This window comes from Psittacula echo, assembly GCF_963264785.1.
Source record: "Psittacula echo genome assembly, chromosome: 2".
In the NCBI taxonomy this organism is placed as follows: Eukaryota; Metazoa; Chordata; class Aves; order Psittaciformes; family Psittacidae; genus Psittacula; species Psittacula echo.
The window spans coordinates 136,509,561-136,531,590 of record NC_137737.1 but is presented as its reverse complement, the minus strand read 5'-3'; the positions used below and the strand labels follow the sequence as shown (position 1 = coordinate 136,531,590).

The window sequence follows — 22,030 nt, the reverse complement described above, 5'->3', positions numbered from 1 at the left end:
GGCAGCACAGATGTTGCATTTTCCATTGCAATGTGCTGTCTCTGGCAGCGTAGTATTTAGGACCTCACCACTTGTAAAATCCTGAAGTGCAGTGTTTGAGTCTGTCAGCAGTGATAAAAGCACCCTGAAAAATGATGTCTCCTTAGGGAATAGCACTGCTGCAATTCCGACACCAGAACATATACAGTGTTGTTTGGCAAGTTACTAACTACAGGTTAAACCCACTTTGTGCTCACGGAGTTGGGGTAGGCCTTTGCAAGTTACTTTAATCAATGCACATGCATGGTAGGAAGTTTGGGATGAGAATTTCAGATCTGGCAAAATAAGATCACACAAAATTCTCTAGAGCTGCACATGGAGGGTACAGAAATCAGCCTGTCCCAGCACCCACTTACAGCTTTTGCTGTTGCAAGATGTTTCAGTGAGATCATCCCTTGTCCTGCAAAAGTGCAAATAGAAAAAATACAAATTTAAGGAAGAAATTTTTAGGAGTGCCTTTAGGCTTAAAAAAATTCCTATTGTAAATGCAGGGCATTATTTTCAAAGTAAACAAATCATGGTAGAATTCTGATTATTTTTAAATGGTTTTAAGCCAAGAAAAAGACTGCACCATTCCCAGTTAAGCAGCGTAACATCGTGGCATGCGGGCTGGCACTGACCACAGAAAGCACCTCACTATTAGACAAAAGCTTATTTTAAAAAATACTTCACATTAAGGTCTTAGAAAACCTATGTGAAGGACATAAACATTCAGGTTTAGGTTTTTAATATGGGAGAAAACATGCTGCTGAGACTTTAAAAAGAAAGGAGAGGGAGAAACAGGATGAAGATGTAGCAACCTGAATACTGGACACTCTTTTATCATTAGGGTAAACAGGGTTGTCATTCCTTAGGTTATCCAGGCTAGTAGAAGGCATAATTTAATTCCACAGTTTATATTTTATATATAAACCCATTACATTTTAAAAAAGATTTTACTAAGAATGTAGTCCAGAAGGTGAAATTCCCCCATGTAACACAATCATTTTACATACAGTCTTTATGAAAGTATTATATATTTTCCCAACCTTTTTTTAGGTTAATTCCAGTTATTACATTCATACTACATACTTTCTTTACACATCTGAATATGAGTGATAGACTCATGCCTCAACTTCAATCAATGTCAGCCTCAGACAGTTATATCTTTACTGATGGAAGCTCAGGCTTTCCTGCTTAAATAAATAAAATTGCCTCCAGCTGAGAACCTGCCTAACTGATGTAACTGAGATACCCAGGGATATCAAAGCTGTGATTTCCCAATTCATCTTGCAAAAAGAAGACCAAATACACACATTTCACCCTTTTTGTAAGAATTGCCCCATTTCTAGACTGATTTCTAAAACATATGACCATTATAATGGAGGAACAGTATCTTTACTCAGCTTTAGATTAAATTTAGCATTGTAGTCAAAATAGACTTACTGAAAAAGAACATAAAGGATTCAGTTCTGTACTTCATAAATAGAACCAAAAAAATACTAGACATGAGAAATTATATAACACAAAACTCAACTCAGATTGTATATATTAGGACATACATCTGCCTTTATAAAATTTGAGGCTAGGGTCCAAAGAAGAAAGCAGTATCATCATAAAAAACAAGGCCAGTGGGGACCTGAAGAGAACATCTTGTCCGCACCTGTGCCTATAGCAACATCAGCTATACCAGTGGATCCAGAGGGTTACTGGATGGAGATGGAGCAGCCTCCCCAGGCAGTTCAGATGAGAATTTAAGTACTGCTGATTCAGAAAGGCTTGCTCCAATACCTCCTTTAATCCCCAGCTGTAACTCCATCCTTCTCTCCTGGTGTCATCCACAATGGAAAGAATTCATTCCTCCTCTCTTAATAGCCGCATTTTTAAATATAGTGCTTTTATACCTCTCCTCAGCTTCCTTTTCACCAAACTAAGCACTCCCAATGCCATCACAGGCCCCTGGGAGCTGTTTTCACATCCCCTCTGTTCACTGTCCAGTTGGTCCACATCTTTCTGCAATTTCTGTACCAATTCTTTGTACCTTTTTGCTAAAGTTTTACCGGCACTGGATAGAAGACTTGGAAAACTTGAAGGGCATCCCACTCAAAAAGCCCATTTGTACAACCAAACATGAGATTGGCCTTTGTTTTTCAAAAGCATTTAATTTTTGGTGCATTCAGTTTGATTTATTTTTCCAAACTTTCCTGCTACAAAGCCTACTGATGCCCATCTACTCATTCCCCATCTGTACTTGCACAGTTAGGATATTCCTGTGCAGTTAATATGCAAGGTCTCTATTCCACCATCACTCTCCAAGTACCTTATACAGGCTAATTTTCTTTCTGCATTCCTATTAATTTATAATTGCACTCCAAAGTTAAAGGCAGAACCATCTCCTCTGAAATGCTGGAAATACAATTTTAAAGTATTTGGCATCAATTAGTCACGTTCAATATACTCACATTTACGGAACAGCGATTTCAAAGAATGCCCCGTCACATACTTCAGACTGCAATAGTGTGAAGTTTGCCAGAAGAAAACATAAATCTAGATTACTATGGCTGTAGTGATTGCAGGAGGGTGGCATACAGGAAAGAGCAAAGGAATAAGGGAAAACAATGAAAGGGAGATTTATTTCTCTTCTATTTATTCATTCAGAGAGCCTCACTTCTGTTATATCTTGCCTCATCTGTAAGTTTTTCTACTTTGCCACTTCCTGCACCCCCCTTTTTTGTTTCTTTTACCTTGTACTTATTTTCAGTGACACCAAGGCACTGTCGTAGGTCTGGTCCCACAGTAACTAAATAGTTGTATAGGAGGAACACAAGCATCCCATACCCAAAGTGCTTTACCAGGAACTCTGTCTTAACTGTCAAGGTTTCCCATGGGCCTCCCAGGAGCCACAGAATTAGATCCTACAATTCTGCTAGTCTTTCTGCTGAGTTTGAGGGAAAATCAGGGAAGAAAAAGCAAAACAGGCTCCAAAGCTGCTGGGGACACAAACTAGGCATTCCCTATCCAGTGCCCCCAAAGCCCTGACTCCAATACCCACAGAGGTGACAGATTTCCTCCACCCAACCACTGGTTACAAGAGAGGCTGATGCCCTTCTCAGGCTGCAGTGTTGCAGTCTCATTTTCTTGAGAGAATGTACAGCTGGTGGAGCACAAAGGTGCAGCCCCCCCTTTAGTCACAGTTAAAAGGTGTATATGGGAGAAAAAGAGTCAAAACCCAACCCTGAGCTCCACCTCTCCAGCAGATACAGGCCTCAGCTCCTGTGCCCTCCACCCTAGACCATCTTTGTGTTTTTAGAGTCTTGGACTAAAGCACATCCACAGCTCTAAGTGCCTGCCTCTTGGACAGACACTACATTTGGGATGGCAGCAGTCCACCTGTGTTTTCCAGGAGCAGCTGGACCAACAAGGAAGAGGCCACAGGACAAATGCTTTCCCACATCAACCTCTAGAAGGATAACCAAGTGCATTTTTGTGGATTTGTGTGTTTTTAAATAATGAGACAGGTCTTTTTGCCAAATACCTTATCTTGTTTGGCAGTAACTTTCTCCCTTGGAAGATAGTTTCTAACTTACAACAACTGGCCAATTTCAAGAACAGATCAGCTTGTAATCCTCAGTGCTGCAATATTTATTTTGAACATGCCAGAGAACCTATCCCATTTCCAACTTTTAGCCTCACAAATGTCTTTATTTCAGGCTTTTCCTTCCCCAACACACCCCCCCCACAATCCCTAACTGAAGTCCAGGCCCAGGGCAGGCAGTGAGAACACAGACTGCTAAAAGACATCAGTTATTTAAGTAAGAGCATGTACATCATCTGATTTCTTTGGCAAGAGTGACAGCTGTCATGCTGGGTTGCAGTCAATGCATACTCACTCTAGCTCAGAGAAACCAGACTCAAACTACTGTCTCTGCCTGACCCTTGCTTAAAGAGGAGAAGGTGCTGCGTTCTACAGCAGATCACAATTCCTCCCCTTAAATACGAGACTGCTGAGCACCAAGCAGGGTGGGGAGGGCAGGAAGTGAAAAATAAAATTAGTATCAGAGATGTTAACTGCAGTTCTCAGTTTCTGGCCAAGCAGTGTGATCAAAGTTTGAAAATGACTACTCCTGTAAGCCACTGAAGTTTAAAAACCTGAGTACATGCAGAGAGAACAAGACAAGAACCAGAGACAAAGCCTTTAACATCCCACACATTTTTACATTTACAGAATTTTTTCTGCAGATAATCTGTTTTGTATTCCTAATAATTTCTGCGCTGTGTAAAACACACTTGTATAGAACGCTTCTGTGCAAAAGATTGTAAATATATACAAGTTTTTTATAAAAATGTCAAATCATTCAGAAATCTTAAAACAAAAAAAAAAGAACAACTTTAAACTATGTGCACAGTTAAGTAAAAAAAAAAAAAAAAAACAAACATTTTGGTATTTCAGGGAACATAATCATAGAATCATAGAATAGTTAGGGTTGGAAAGGACCTTAAGATCATCTAGTTCCAACCCCCCTGCCATGGGCAGGGACACCCCACACTAAACCATGCCACCCAAGGCCTCATCTAACCTGGCCTTGAACACCGCCAAGGATGGAGCATTCACAACCTCCCTGGGCAACCCATTCCAGTGCCTCACCACCCTCACAGTAAAGAATTTCTTCCTTAGATCCAATCTAAACTTCCCCTGTTTAAGTTTGAACCCGTTACCCCTTGTCCTGTCACTACAGTCCCTGATGCATAGTCCCTCCCCAGCATCCTTGTAGGCCCCCTTGAGATACTGGAATGCTGCTATGAGGTCTCCACGCAGCCTTATCTTCTCCAGCCTGAATAGCCCCAACTTTCTCAGCCTGTATAGACGAGACTTTGCAGGTTCAGACTAAACTATTTCTGTGTTAAGTTTAATAGTTCCTTTATCAAGAAGAAACCCTTGAGAACTTCTGATTTCAGCAACTGTGCTCTCAGTGAAGGGTTTAGCAGTCTGTGCACAAGTGTCTGAACATTGTACATTGAATTTTAAACCAGCGAAAGGTCCATTTGCTGATTTCCAGAGTTCTGCTTATTTTTCTTGAACACAATGGGCTTGAACAGTGGTAAAACTGGAAAAAATCAAAACCTCCATCTAGGCTCATGGTGTTTGTTCAAAACATCAGAAAGAGTGGAGGAATCTGCACGAGAGAGTTGTGCAAGTCACTGAACACCACAATAAAAGCAAACCTTAATCTCTTGATTTCCAAAACAAGAAGTATTTACTGAAGGACCAAAGGCTTTAGTTTTCACCTTACACAGGTTTCAGTCACATTTTCTGTTAGTGTTTCACTAACAGTATGACAGAATTTATTCAGTATTACATGACCTCTTAGCTTTCAAGGTGAAATTTTACAATCAACTCCAACATGGCAACACCATTATCCCTCAGCGCCTGCTTTAGTCCCTTCTACCTTCCCACCTCTAGGCTGACACAGGTACTCTCACAGTTAAACTGTAAACTGGATTGGGCAAAAACAGCCTGAAAGAAACTCCACAGGTTCCCCCAGTTCTACCATATTCCCTGACCTAGGTCACTGCACGGCATACATACACTATGCCACATCACTTCCCATCCTCCCATAGCCGCTTGTCTAAGCCAGGATGCTACTAAGCACCTAACTATGGCCTCAGACTGTTACTTACACGGACTGGGTTTAATTTTATCAACCCAGCCAGAAGTCAGCTCGTTGACCAACTAGCCCAGATGGTCACTTTTGCTTTCACACATGCTGTACTTCACTTAGCAAGAGTCTTAGAGCGCGGATGACAGCGAGGTGATAATACAGGTGAAGATTTTGCCTAGAAGTGATTACACCTTGGGCTAAGTTGCCATTGTGTCAGAGAAAAGGAAGAATAAAAGAGAGGGCACTTTTGTTGTAGTTATTTTTTTCAGAAGGGAAGGTGAAGGGCACAGAAGAACGAAAAGGGCAGAGAAGAAATCTTATTACTACTTTGACTATATATTTTTAAAAGACTAGCAATTATACAAACATTTTTGTAAATATATCTCTACATCTCCCTCTAAGACTACTGCACATGATATAGTGCACGGTGCAGTCATTAATACACTGCTTTTCAGTTCAACTTGCATTTTTCTGCACAAATGCTTTCTGGGTGACTTCACCCTTTGATTGTTCCTATACAGAAGATCGAGTAAACCAACCTTGAAAGGCTGAAGTGGCCTGATCAGAAAGCTCACAAAAGCAAGAGAGTAGCTGCCAGTTATACACAGAGAGTCTACTTCATTGAGGCAATTTTACATCAGTGTAAGATTCGGAAATCAAATTCTGCAGTTACCTAAGAAAGCAGCTCATTCTGCCTGAACAGTGCTATCCCCTAGTGCATTGCTAAGGAGAGTAACATCTCTGCACTTTGCTCTTCAGAAAACTGACTTTGAGGAGCTTTCTGGAGGCTCTCAATACTGTTATTAAAGCTTGAAGTATCATACACTTGGAGCTTTAAAAAGTACACAGAGCGGCAGTCCATAACTAGACTGGAGTAGTCAAAATTCTTTAAATGATGGTTTTAGTAGCCAAGGTCTTACATACTGCAGTATGACATTCTGGACATAGCACAGAGCAGCCATGCTCCCAGGGCACCAAATGAAAAGTTGTGTTGAGTACAGTGGTTGGTTGTCTGAAGCAAACACTATGATATCCTGAAGCCCATCTCTTGGGGTTTGTTATCCTTACCTTCTCTAAGGAAGTCTAACTGCTGGGGCCTTTAAAGGCAAATCCATTCTTTGGACACTTTCCTGGCTGGATCACTTGTGTGCACAAGTCCATCTTCTGTTGCACACTACAAACACAAGTTCAGATAGAAGCAACCAGAAGCAAACAAATGAAGAGAGCCAGCATCTGGCTATGCCACCTTAACCTTTCTTAAAGTCCTGAGCAGATGTCAAAGATCAGGACACATAATTATACATTGGTAATGCTCCCATCACCATGGTATTGGGAACAATTCAACAACAGAAACTACACTGGGGTAATCAGTCTCCTCTAACACATGGCTACTCACAGTATCATTGAAGACTGTCTTCATACTCTGGCAGTCACAACTGACTGGTCTCAAGACAGTATCCCTAGAAATAGAGACAAACACACCTCCTGTACAGCCAGAGCCATACATAACTCTCAGTGTCTCTAAAGGAAAAGCTAACAAGTTCACTGCTAGTTAGATCTGTATGGGCCATTTACCCCTCAAGTTGTCCTAATACTGAGGGGTGCCACTGGCTTCTACTCATTATCCAAATTGAAGATGAAAGTAAAGCAAACAACCCCCTCCTCCCAAAAATCCCACTTTTTTTGCTCAAAGCCTGCTATCATTTTGCTTTATCTCCTGAGCGTAGTTTCAAGCATCTAACACTTCCATCACCATCTTCATGCTATTCCTTAGACCTAAGACAGCCTCCCCAAACCACACTAGAAAGGTAGTTCCCAGACTGCCTCCACTTCTGTTCTCCAAACTCCTAGCTATAAAAGTACTATAGGAAAGTTGCTCTGGGCACTATCAGTCGTTCATGAAGACAAAATTTAGCCCAAAGATGACTGCCCCAAGATGTCTTATGGAGGAGTCTTCCCTCCCCAAAAGTCCTACAGCATTAGCCTACATTCAATCTCTCTAAATTATAGCTCATCATAGAATCATAGAACAGTTAGGGTTGGAAAGGACCTTAAGATCATCTAGTTCCAACCCCCCTGCCATGGGCAGGGACACCTCACACTAAACCATGCCACCCAAGGCCTCATCCAACCTGGCCTTGAACACCGCCAGGGATGGAGCATTCACAACCTCCCTGGGCAACCCATTCCAGTGCCTCACCACCCTCTCAGGAAAGAATTTCTTCCTTAGATCCAATCTAAACTTCCCCTGTTTAAGTTTGAACCCATTACCCCTTGTTCTGTCACTACAGTCCCTGATGAATAGTCCCTCCCCAGCATCCTTGTAGGCCCCCTTCAGATACTGGAAGGCTGCTATGAGGTCTCCACACAGCCTTCTCTTCTCCAGCCTGAACAGTCCCAACTTTCTCAGCCTGTCTCCATACGGGAGGTGCTCCAGTCCCCTGATCATCCTCGTGGCCCTCCTCTGGACTTGTTCCAACAGTTGGCATGGTTAAATTTCATAAGGTTGGCATCAGCCCACCGTTATATAAAATTACATGACTCCTAGCTCTTGAGTTCCTCCACAACTTTTAAGTTTTATAGATGCATTTGCCTCCTAGTATGTGTTCTCACCACTATTTTTAGTCTTGCCCTTCCCCAGTTCCCACTATTTGCAAAACCCTGGTGTCATCTTTATATAGCACACTATGGAAGAGGATAGCTCAGTCACAGAAGGTAATAAGGAAAGCCAGCTGACAAGCCACATAAAAGCTTGAAAGCACATGAAAGCCAGCTGTGTCCACTCCTGGACACAACACAGATGTTTATGTCTTCCCTTCAGACAAAAATCTTCAAGGGGTTTCACTAAGCAAATGCAATTGACTGATGTCTAACACTACTTCAGTGAAGAGCTATCCATATCTAGGAGAGCTGTTTCCCCACAGGAACTGCTTATAATGCTTGTTTATCCCCACAATATTTTGTTCCTAATCACCTTCGTGAATAATTCTTCACTGGTGGCTCACTCAATAGTACAGACGGTCTAATGCCAAAGATAACACTTGCAATCATTTACACCAATTTTGAGTCTATTGAGAGAAAAACAGCTGTGGGAAGTTCAGATTTTATGCTGTAGAGTAGCATCTTCATACAAATGTATCACAGTACACCACTTCTCACTAATGGTTCCCTGCATGCCTTTTCCATGATATTAGTAATCTTGCTAATCTCCAATAAAATGCTACCACAGTCAATATACCTACCTCCTCAAACACAAGATCCCCAAGAAAACTTTAGCTTATGAGGTTGAAAATAAATCTTCCTCCGCAGTTCACCAATCAGTTTTGGGGCTTATTGTCATCACATTCTGTCTACAACCTCAAAGTTTCCAATGTAGCTAAAGAATAAGGAGATGAATCCATGGCAGATATGCCCATCCACAGTTTGGACAAAAGCTCCAGGTCAGTGCTCTCCACTAAGTACCTGCCAAATACACCTGAGGAAGGAGCTCTCCACAGCTGCCAGCAATGCTAACAAGGCAGAGTTTGCTTTCATTTACTTATATTTCATGGACTTCTTAGACACAGCATCTTTTGTGGTCAATGACAACTGACACAGGTTAAAAGTTAATGCCACAAAGGGACTTCTTTGTCCTGCTTTAAAGCAATATTAATGCCACAATAATTAATTTATTCAGGAATAATACAAATACTTTCCTCTAACACCCAAACCACTCACAGTTCATAGATGTTAGAAGCTTCAATATTCTTTGTCAGGTCTTCCACAGCCTTATTCAGATCACCACAAAACTGTAGTTAGTTAACTGACTCTCTTTTTCGGTTTGATTTGGCATTTCCAGCAAATATCCTCTTTCCTAAAATGCTGCATAACCCACATGAATTTCCAGCTATTGCTAAAGGCATGCATATGTAACATCTAAGAAAAAAATTACCTTTGTTTCATTAAACAAGATGCACCCCGAAGTCTATTTGCAACTGAGTAGCTTTGTTGAAGTGTCATGAATCCTTTTGGTCAGCCAGCTGAAGCAAAATGGGTAATCTCGGCATCTGAGACAAGCAACCAGAACACCATGAGAGAACTTCAGCTACAGAATAGTTCAAATTTTTCTGCAATCCTTACGTAAACAGCCCCATTACTGACAAAACTCATACGAAGAGCAAGGCAAGAGACTTTCTTCCAGCTTGCTTTGCAAAGTTGACTCTTATTAGGGTCAATAAAAAGCTCAACTCCCAAACCAGACCAAGATGCAGCTTTCTGAGACAAACTACTTTAGAAAGCCAAGACAGTTCACTTGCATTACTTACACACACACACACACACACAATCCTAACACAAAACCAAGAAATCAGCAGAAAAAAAACCACGGACACATACAATGACAGACATCTTGGGCAGCCTAGCCTTCCTTTTGAAGCAAGGCTACAGCTATTGTCTTTACAAGATATTGCTGTTAACCCGAAGTTCCTCTCCTCCTTGGCCCTTGCTGAGAGACAAGCCACAAACATTTGCAGTGGTGCCATGCAAGCTTTAGCTGGGTGTCTGAGAGAAGAGCTTTTCCACCATCCCAGCCACTTGGTTCTGCTGCTGAACCTGTGTGTTTTCCCCTCAGCTATAGTAGGACAACATTAAGTAGGACAAAAATGCTTCCCCTTCAATACTCTTATTAGGTGGAATAAAAACCAAAACCAGACCAAAATGCAGCTGGTCTAATTCCCCTGCACCCCTCTATTTCTATTATTATTACTTCTACAGAGTCCTTCATTGTTTTAAGGAAGTCAGAGATTTGCTGGCTTTGCACTGAGACACTACATGCACTTACTAATTCATAATAGCACCTTGGAGATAAAGGTAACAGACAGCTTCAGCAAGAGGTTAGGCTAAAGATAGTACCTGCTCTATTTCCCCAATACAAGATAACATATGGACTGCCCACAGCTGTTTCTGCATGCTTCCCAAACTAAGGGGTGACCAACACCTAGAGGAACAGGAGCAAGTGACTTGGACTGGTCATGTTTCTTGGTAGAAAAGCAATATATAGAGGACAACAGTAACGGTAAGTGTTCCAGCTTATCTCCTCTAGTTAAGCATACCCCAGAACTAACACTTGCATGAATGTATGAGCTCAGAGAAGATTCCTACAGCTATTCTTAGCAGTTGCATATATAACAATCCAGTGGCAAGACCTTAACTCTTTTTATATTAACCTAATTCTTGAAATCAAACACAATATGAAGCATTTCCCAATGGAAACCTTTTTTCTTTACAAATTGATTTTCTTGAATCTAATCAACAGCTAGACTGGATTTTTTTTTTTTTTCCAGTCAATATTTCTGACATTGTGGAATTCTCCAAAGGCTCTCAAAATCAAACACAATTAAGTTCCAGAAATCAGTTTTGGATGCAAGAACAAGTTTTTGCATGTTCTAAAGGCTGATGTTGACATTCAAACAGCAGTTGTGCACCTCAAGGGATCCCAAACAATCATCACTAAAATATTATGTAGAAACACTGAGGCTCACGCTCTCTCCTGTTTGATTTCCTAATATATTTTTTCCATTATACATTTGCTTAACAGATACCGATGTCCAGAATGAAGCTGTGGGTTATGTTAAGAGCAGAGTAGAGGGGCAGGACCACCTCCTTTGACCTGCTGGTCACGCTCCTCTTGATGCAGCCCAGGATACGGTTGGCTTTCTGGGCTGCGAGCGCACACTGAAGCCGGCTCATGTTCATTTTCTCATCGACCAACACCCCCAAGTCCTTCTCTGCAGGGCTGCTCTGAATCTCTTCTCTGCCCAACCTGTAGCTGTGCCTGGGATTGCTCCCACCCAGGTGTAGGACCTTGCACTTGGCATGGTTAAACTTCATAAGGTTGGCATCAGCCCACCTCACAAGCGTGTCCAGGTGCCTCTGGATGAAATTCCTTCCCTCCTGCGTATCAACCGAACCACACAGCTTGGTGTCATCGGCAAACTTGCTGAGGGTGCACTCAATCCCACTGTCCATGTCACCGACAAAGATGTTGAACAAGACCGGTCCCAACACCGATCCCTGAGGGACACCACTCGTTACCGGTCTCCAGCCGGACATTGAGCCATTGACCACAACTCTTTGCGTGCAGCCATCCAGCCAGTTCTTTATCCACCGAGTGGTCCACCCATCAAATTGATGTCTCTCCAATTTAGAGACAAGGATGTCATGTGGGACAGTGTCGAATGCTTTGCACAAGTCCAGGTAGATTACATCAACTGCTCTGCCCCTGTCCATCAGTTTCGTAGCCCCATCATAGAAGGCCACCAAATTGGTCAGGCAGGATTTCCCCTTAGTGAAGCCATGCTGGCTGTCACCAACCACCTCCTTGTTTTTCATGTGCCTTAGCATGCCTTCCAGGAGAATCTGCTCCAAGAGTTTGCCAGGCACAGAGGTGAGACTGACTGGTCTATAATTCCCTGGGTCATCCATTTTCCCCTTCTTGAAAATGGGGGTTATATTTCCCTTTTTCCAGTCGTCGGGAACTTCACCTGACTCCCATGATTTTTCAAATATGATGGCCAGTGGCTTAGCAACTTCATTTGCCAGCTCCTTCAGGACCCGCGGATGGATTTCGTCAGGTCCCATGGACTTGTGTACGTTCAGGTTTTCAAGACGGTCTCAAATCAGATCCTCTCCTACAGTGGGCCTAGGGTCTTCATTCTCACAGTCCCTGCGTTCGCCTTCCAAGACTTGGCTGGTATGGTCAGAGCCTTTGCCAGTGAAGACCGAAGCAAACAAGTCATTAAGAACCTCAGCCTTCTCCAAATCCTGGGTAGCCAGTTCTCCCGGTATCTTCTGGAGGGGGCCTACATTGTCCCTAGTCTGTTTTTTATTCACTACATACCTATAGAATCCCTTCCTGTTATCCTTAACATCCCTAGCCAAGTTTAATTCTAACTGGGCCTTAGCTTTCCTAAGCTAGTCCCTAGCTTCCTGGGCAACACCCCTGTATTCTTCCCAGGCCACCTGTCCCTGCTTCCACCTTCTGAAAGCCTCTTTTTTCCTTTGAATTTTCCTGAGCAGCTCCTTATCCATCCAAGGAGGTCTCCTGGCCCTCCTGCTGCACTTCCTTCTAGTTGGGATACAACACTCCTGAGCTTGGAACAGGTGATCCTTGAATAACAACCAAGAGTCTTGGGCCCCCTGCCCTCTAGGGCTGTATCCTTACTAAGCAGGTTCCTGAAGAGGCCAAAGTCTGCTCTCTTGAAGTCCAGGGCAGTGAGCTTGCTGCACGCTCTTCTCACTGTCCTGAGGATCTCGAATTCGACCATCTCGTGGTCACTGCATCCAAGGTTGCCCTGGAGCATCACATTTCCAACCAGCCCTTCCCTGTTGGTGAGCACGAGGTCAAGCATGGCACCTCTCCTTGTCGGCTCCTCTATTACTGGCAGAAGGAAGTTGTCTTCCACACAATCGAGGAACCTCCTGGATTCCTTGTGCCGGGCCGTACCTTCACTCCAACAGATGTCAGGGTGATTGAAGTCTCCCATGAGAACAAGGGCCTGCGAGCGTGAGGCTGCTCCTATCTGCTTATAGAGCACTTCATCCACAGATTCCTCTTGATCAGGCGGTCTGTAACAGATCCCCACAGTAATGTCCCCCATCGCTGTTCTCCTTTTAACCCTGACCCACAAACTCTCTGTCGACTGCTCACCCATCCCCAGACAGAGTTCCATACTCTCCAGCCTATCCCTAACATAAATAGCAACTCCCCCTCCCCGCCTGCCAGGCCTGTCTTTTCTAAAGAGCCTGTAACCTTCCATTCCAACACTCCAGTCGTAGGAGCCATCCCACCATGTTTCTGTGATGCCTACTATATCATACCCCCCTAGACGGGCACACATCCCTAATTCCTCTTGTTTGTTCCCCATGCTACGGGTGTTTGCATAGAGGCATTTGAGCCGAGCTCCAAATGAAGCCGGCTCATTGGCTGGAGCGGCTGGAATATCTCTGCATCGCTCCAAGCTTTTGTTATAGGTGCTGGAAACTGACTGCGTGTGTTGGGATGGAACGATGCCTCCCTCCCCCAACACATCTAGTTTAAAGCTTTCTTGGCCAGCCTGGCAAGCCTCCTACCAAAACCACTCTTCCCCTTCTTTGTCAGACCAGCTCCACCAGCCCCCAGTAGACCTGGCCTACTAACTTGGGTCCCGTGTTCAAAACCCCCAAACCCCTGACTATGGCACCATCCTTTTAACCATGGCCAATCCTCCTGGCTTTTTTAAGGTCCTCCCCTGTATCCTGGTGAATGGACGAAAAGACAATCTGAGCTCCAGAGCCCCTAACCACCTCTCCCAGGGCTCTGTAGTCCTTCTTTATGTTCTCCAGGCTACTGCTATCAACATCAGTAGCACCCACATGGATCACTAGAAGTGGGTAATAGTCCGTGGGACTCACTAGAGCAGGCAGCCTCTCTGCAACATCCCTGATCCGTGCCCCAGGTAGGCAACACACCTCCCTCGAGGCCGGGTCAGGCTGACAGATGAGTGCTTCTGTCCCTTTCAAAGTAGAGTCCCCTACCACTATGACCCACCTCTTTTTCCTGGCAGCACCAGTAGAGATCTTCTTTACCACTGCACCAGCCGGTTGTTTCTTGTGCGAGTGCCCTTCCTTCTTAGCCCCCTGCAGGACAGCAAAGTGGTTCTGGGTGGGGACAACAGCTTTAGGAGGAAGCCCCTTGCTTTTAATTGTCCTCTTCCTCCTTTTTTTGTTGTTTTTTGTTGTTACTATTTCCCAGCTTCCTGGGTTGACAGCCTCCTCCTCTTCTCCATGAGCTGCAGGGGATGCTTGAGGCCCCTGCACAGTTTGGGCCTGGACATGCTATTAGCAAAAGTGTTTACATAACCTGAATAATTTTCCCTTTTCCAAGACTGGAATGTTTATCCACATTTCAAGAAGAAAAGGCTATATAATTTAACAAATAGCAGAAGTATGAGCCCTAAGTCATCAGCTCATCTGGTAATCAATAGGAACATTTAGATCCCCATGACTACAGTTTTATCAGTTCTAAGGAGCCTTATTCCAAGATGAAGCTAACTCTACCCTTGAAAACACCAAAAGCTCCTTTGCTACATATTCCATACCCATGTTTAACCGGATAACCTACTGCCCACTCGATGCATATCTAACCAGTCTGCCTGCTGCAATCAGCTTCCCATCTGTACAAGTTAAGGGTAGCTCAACAACAATAAGCAATGGGAACAGAGCCAGAAGTGCTTGCTGCCACAGAAGGGAATTGCTACCACTGTAATGGTCTACTCTGATTAGTGTTGGGATTTTCAACACACCCCTATAGACAGCTGAGTAAAGGGACTCATCCAGCAACACGTCTTTGCACCCTGAATAACCTGAGATCACCTGGCTAACACTGCAAAGGTTTAAAAAAGCCCCCTGCATGGGTCTTGAGGCACAACAAGATCATCTTCTCTCCTACCACTGAACTGTGTTGTAAATAAGCAAAAGAAAAAACTATACTTAAAGTGATCTCTGCAGCTATGCACAATGTTCTTATTTCAGTTAACCCCTCATACTCATCCAAATACAAAGTCAGAAGGTGACAGTAAGCACTGCTGACTGAGCATAAAATCATTCAGTATATTAAGCAAACAAAAGGAACTGGGATCTGTAAGCAGAAGAACCTCCACCAGCATTCATGGTGGCATTTCATATGGTGCATTGAGTACATATTGGACACTGCTATGAGAAACAGTGCTTTTACAGATTTATCAACTGTGAAGAAAAGTGGGATTTTTTTTTTATCAATTTAAATAATTGTATCATCCTGATATCCAGATACCTATTTATCAGAGCATTACATTTCTGCTGCTTTTCAGACACCATGGCAGCTTTACTAATTGAAACCTACATAATGACAGCCTATGGAGGCATGCAACAATTACTCTTCCCTGCTAATACATGCCTCCCTCAATGAAGTACAGTAGCAGTTATGGGCATTCCTGCTGTTCTAAACCTTGGCAACCTACCTTTATTTGGAAAAGTGAATCATTAAGTCTTCCCCTAAAACAATCATTCTGATGACAGGTTTGTGTCATTAACTAAAGAGTTGACTTTTGCTTTAACAAATCCATGTTGGAGACCAGCTCACTGTATGCAATGGTACTTAAGAATCCCAAATTCTGCCACTTGCTGTAACTATGTGAACTCCATTTGCTGGACAGCAACTAAAAAACACCAGTAAGTTTTTATGTTCAGTCAGCCCATTCACTACAGATGTGATCTCCTGCAATTCAAGATGACATACTTAAAATAAAAAGAGTACTACAGTCTAGGAGCTGTGGTCCTGAGTGTTTCTATCAGTACAGCTAAGCTGATGAAGAGGTTTTGGTTCTGGCTGCTGCTGTTCTCCATCTGTGACAGATCTCCCAGGCAACCACACACTGGGTTTCTTAAGCCAGTTCTGTCAAGTGATGCTGGTTAGCCAACCACACAGATGCATAAATAAAGCTGCTGCCAGCAGCTCTGAATGGTATCACTCCTAATCTAGCCCACTTGTTCCTAGTTTTGCCAGTTTATACTTTTAACTTAGTCGTGCTCCAATATGGATCCAAACAATGACCAGTGTTAGGAAAAAAACTGCTCACTTGCTCTCCATGATGGTCATTAAGGAGGATCTGATCCATCAGAGAGAACAAGTGTGTCGTGATTTAAGCCCAGGCCGTAAAAACACTTTTTTCTAACCTTGGTCATTTTATTCTTATACACACACTTCAGTACACATGTATATATTAATGCTGTATGTATGTTCCATACATAAATACTTTTACAAGTTGATTAGTGTATAATGAAAAAACATATACCTGATCCATAGCAGGAAGAAGCAGACAGATGAAGACGGTAACAAATTACCCTATATCTCCTTGTGCAGCAACTGTGAGAATCATGCCTTTAACTATCACATAAACCAGACCTTTTCGTTCAAATAACTCCAGGGGAGAACTGTACATACACTGGGAGAATAGAGATCACTCAAACTTAGACACTATTACTAGCACAGCTGAATAAAACTATAAACACATTGGAAAACACCTATGCTCACAAGCAGTATCTCTCAAGACAAGTACTACTTCAAAGGTGCAAACAAACAACTTTGCCTATCCACCTTGGTTCAATAGCACAAGAATTTACCATAGGACACAGAATATAAGAACACTCTTCCAGTTATTTTGAGTTCAAGGACTTCCTGAGCCAGATGTGGTTTCTTTGTATTCACTAACTCACAGTGAATTTCCTGCCCTTCAATTTACCCAGGTTATTCGAACCCACATCAGTTTCCAGCTTCCACATCAATTTTTGGCTACAAGTTTCACCAGCATACTACTCCCTAAGAAGCTCCTCTTTCCAATTCACTATTCAAAAGATGGTTTAAAAAAAGAAAAACAACAAAACCACACCCCAAAGTTTAAGTCCTTACAATCATGGACAGAAACTTCTGGGGGTTTAAAGGCACTGCCTAAGGGATCAAAATGGCATTGGAACTGAATAAATACAGGAAGACTTAACTTTGTTTTAAAACTACATATGCTGTAGCAGTAACTTTCAGGTCTGTGTATGGTAAAAGTTCCTGCAGAACACATTAGCAGTTGCCAAGTAGCACAGTTATTGTTTTCAATGTACATGAATACGCAGCAACAAGTATACATATTTATCCAGGATTAGATAAGGAAAGAAGCTCCTCCCTCCCATGAATCCTGTTGTTCTTTTTCTCAAAAGCCTAGGATTAGGCAGGGACCGAGACCACTGATTTGCTGTCAGAACATGTTGCCAGATATAATTACAAGCTGAACAGAGATATCAAAGACTGACAGATCCTGAATAACTTGCTCTCCTTCCTTTTCATTTTCAGTATACTAAAGCTATTTTAATAGCTTAGAAGGCATCCATTTCTTCACACCACCAGGTTTCATCACCAAAGCTATGAAAGCATTAAGACAAGTCTGAGTCTCAGGGATTTGATAGATACAGAAGACCAGAGTAATGCCTCCCTCCCCCCCCACCATCTAAGTTGATGACTCTGTGGAAAACAGAATTGGCTATTATAAAGCAACTCGACCTTGCAAGTCACAAGTGGTAGAACCTTTTGGCAGCAGGTCAAAGAAGCTTTCTTTATTTCCATAAATATGCACTGGTTAGATTTATGAACCATTGTCTGATCATTAGCCACTAGCTCTGTATTGCTTTTCCATGTACATGCATTTAAATGCACCACTTTGTACAGAGGATATCCCATTCTTTCCTGCTGCACATACTTAACTTTTTAATTTACGTTTCAGAACCAGAAAACTCCATTTAGGAGAGTTCCAATTACTACATGAAAGGGACCCAGTTACTTATTGCATCCTTTACAAAGCATAGACCTTGCCTGACAAGCAATATAGCATGATATTTCCCCCCCGCCCCCCGGGAAAAAAGCCCACCAAAAAGCCCTAAACTGTCAGCTACAAAGGATCACTGCTTCCATTGCAGTATGTACTATTTGTAGATCAAATATTTGCTTTGGTAATAAAAGCAATATCCAAACACCAGACCTCACAACACAGAAAGAAGCCAACCCCAGAGATTTTACCATTAAGTGAGGTATTTGTAATTGCCACAGAAGCTACCCAGGAAAGTTCTTGGGAATATTATCAACTCTCAGTTAGACAAGACTATAAAAAGGACATCTTGGGACTTGGGATTGATCAGTCTGTAACCAAAATATATGCCCATAGCCCAAGCAGCCAGTGATGGGACTCATGTGGGATCCCATTCAGCAAGAGAAAGACATCTCTGTAGCACCTGACACTTCACCTGCAGTGGCCAGTCTACTACTTTAATTAGCACATGAATTACTGCTACCATGTTCTCCTGACATACAGATCTATTACCAAGAAGCTTGTTTGATATTGCCAGTGCAAGTTTGGAACTTTATTTTTCTTGATCTTACATTAAAGAGGCTGAGTTTAGTAACATGATTATAACCATAAGACAGACATTGAAGGCATTGTAGAAGTTAACTCATGAGTGAAGAACACATTTTAATTAAAAAAAAAAACCAAACAAACAACCACCAACCAAATCAAAACAACAAAAATCACAATAGGCAGCTCACAGACATACTGATTTAGTGTAAAGTAATAATAAAACCATTGTTATCTTACAGGTACTAGAGAGTCTGTATTGCTCAACAACTTCACAAGTAGCTTTTTTGACCCTTCTCCAGAGACGAAAGGCCCTGGTCAGAATCTATTAAAAGAGTTGAGCAGGTTTTCCTGACAGATGGAATGGTTTATGGCTTGCAGGGAACATTGCTCTTCCCAAGGCCTCATGACTGCAGAGAGCAAATGGTATCAGAAGTTTTTGTTCTGTAGAAGATAGCTAATACATCCAGAAGAGCCAAAAGCCCTTCATGAGAAGTGTTTCTGAGGTCAGGAACAATGTATACCTCTATATGTTTTACATATGCATTCAATACATGTATGTGTCAATGCAGTACTTCCATAAATAATAAGGTTTCGACCATAAAGGTCAAAAGTTACTTTATTACAAAAATGAAGGCAGAATTTCAGAAGTTGTTGGAACAGACCCCAATCCACCCATTCTAAAGAGGGCCAAGGGCTTCTTTATAGACATGGGAAGGTTGTCCCTATCCACACACCATTTCCCACTGACGGCACAACAATGCAAAGTAACAAGTTTAAGACGCATGTTAGGTGAAAACAAAACAAAACAGCAACAAAAAAAAATCCCAATGTAACTGTGTGACTTGTTAAAAAAAAAAATTATTACTACCTGAAATACTCTAAAGCTTAGGAAGTCCCTAGATATCCTGAAATTGTTTCCCTGAACAAGATACTGAACAAGCTGCTCCTGGTAGCACAAGCCTTTAGCATGGCAGACAATGTTCTTTTGTGAGCTTTGTGCATTTGCTGCAAAAAAGACTTCTTTGTTCCTGCTTGGTTTCTCCTCTGCTTTACCTGGGGTAGTACGCTGTGTAGTTCATGAAGAGCTGAGCCCCAGCAGGGTAGTACGCTGTGGAGGGCTGGAGTGTTCGTGGGTTCAGAAGCATAGATGGCTGATACAGAGCAGCTTCTGTTGGCACAACTGCAGTGGGAGCTGGAAAGGAGTAGGAAGGGGGTGAAAGGCCTAAAGGGAATAAATGGAAAAGAAATTAGGATCTTTTGAATTCCAGCATATATATGGTCTTCATCAGCTGAACAACTCTGCAGTATGTAGGGAGCCTTCACAAGGTTCTCATTCTCTTGCTCATCACAGAAAATAAATCTGAGCTACCAACATGAGCTTGACTACAAGTGTTGTGCCCAGCCCCCAGCAAAATCACTAGTATACCTCTTGCTCTGTGAATAGGGTCTCTTTCTGAAGAGAAGGCCAGTTTTTCTTGTCTAGGCTCAGATTTTATGAAATCTCCAATCAAGAACTGTAAGAAGGAAACCTCTATGCTAAAGATCTACCTAACATTCCCCAGAGCAGAGGGCACCTTTTCATCCCAACGCTCCCTATTCCCCAAACATCTCTGCCTTCAATTAACCAACAGCAGAGTGAGAAAAGTTGTGGCTTTGCAGCCTCAAGTGTTAACACTGAGTTTTCAACAAGACATGAGACCTTAAATGAATTCTCACTGTTAGCCCACCTCCTTTGCCACTCTTTTCCTTTTCTTCCTTCTTTCTCCCACCACAGTTATCATGAAAGTGAACATATAAAAGCTTCAGATAACCCTGAATAGCAAAAATAGAGATTTTCCTTTAAGTGGTAGTCAGACCCTCTCTGCATTGGGGGATGGGCCAGGTACAGAGGTGGAAGGGCTTCTCTGAGGAACACATTGCTTGCATTTGTAGTTGAAAGTGGGAACACTGCCACCTGAGAGTTCCCAAAGTTTGAGACTCTGCTCAAGAACCTATCCCAGGAGAAGCTTCCAACCTGTCTGGAACAACTGTCACATACAGGACTACATACTGCACATCCCTGCTCAGAAGGATACTTGCATTGAAAGAAAAGAGCTGGTCACCTGGAAACCATCTCCCAAGGATTAGCTGAAGGTCTATTCAGACTCAAAAGGAACCACACCCAAGAAGTTTGCTGCCTTATTGGCACCTCTGACTAGGATTGAGGACACTTCTTAAAAAGCCACCAAGAACAGTAACACATTTGCATGGAGACAGACAGAAAGCTCCTACTACCTTGCCATTTATGATTTTGGAAGCAAAGTATTATTTTTCCCATAGGCTCAGATTTATATGGCACATATGCTTAGTAAATTAGCCCTTAAGCTCTTAAAGCATTTCCCCCAGACCTTTGTCTAGAAGTCCATGTTCATCCTAGTAGCTCTGAGGAGTATAGTTTCACATGAAATGCAATTTCTGCAGTTCTCTGAGGCCAAAGCTATGTGTAGCACATGGGCAATCTCAATTTCGTACAAACAGCAAAAAGCAACGGAAGAGTTCAGCCAGCAGTGGTTCAATAGGCAGAACATTTATAGTTAATTCCCAAAGGGAAACATTACCAATGTTTTCATAAACTAAGTTTTGGAAGTGAAAGGGGAAGGGCTTGTACTTGACATGTTCACTATGATGAAAAATGTAAATATGAATCAGTGTACATAGGAAACAGTTCTTTAAGTTCTAAAGCCTAAGCAGGGCTTACAAATTACTTCTCAGAGTCACGGCTCACACTGGCCAAGTTAAGTTTCAGGGAGGGGAAGGGAAGTTTGCCACTGGAAAAGCAAGAATAAGTTTAAAGTAGTTCTTCAGTCATAGTAATTCACAACCAAAGGGAAAAATAATGGTTGCAAGCTGCTGATGATTCAAGATGAAAAGATCTTATTTTAATGCCCCCCCCGACATTCCTTTCAAAGAACCAGAATCAGAGTCAACAAAGCAGCTCCAACACCTACCCGCACACAGCGTAGCACATTGGCAAGACCCATGCAAAACTTACATGGTAACTTACATGGTGGTGGGGACAAGCCATTTCGATTTAAAGTGCCCCCCATTAATACAAAGTTCATCTCCTCAGTAGAACATTGAAAGACTTCAACATATCTGTCCTTCATAGTCTTCTTATGACACTTCTGTGCAGCCAGAAAAGCTCGGTCTGCAGATTTCATCTGAATAAAAGCATCTCCCGAGGGACGTCCCTACAAACAGGCCAGAAAATAGGAAATGTTTCTCCCATAAAGTAGCAGAATAGCAGGAATTTGTGTTGTTAAAAAAGTCTCTTCAACCATAAATATATCCATTTCCAAGTCGATTAGCCAGCACAAGCGCCCATCAGCATGTTTAAGCTCTCTTCCCTAAAGTTCTTCC

The 22,030-nt window shown here is 42.5% G+C and overlaps 1 protein-coding gene across 1 annotated transcript in view; it reads right to left on the bottom strand.

Moving 5' to 3' along the window:
- Nucleotides 1-6,761: 6,761 nt before the first annotated feature.
- Nucleotides 6,762-22,030, bottom strand: part of ESRP1 (epithelial splicing regulatory protein 1) — a gene marked incomplete at both ends in the record, with an annotated part of 33,419 nt that continues 18,150 nt past the window's right edge. Inside the window, 3 exons of the mRNA XM_080611108.1 lie at nt 6,762-6,852; nt 19,685-19,853; nt 21,663-21,861. Coding sequence (XP_080467234.1) covers nt 6,762-6,852; nt 19,685-19,853; nt 21,663-21,861 — 459 coding nt within the window. The remainder of the gene's footprint in view (nt 6,853-19,684; nt 19,854-21,662; nt 21,862-22,030) is intronic.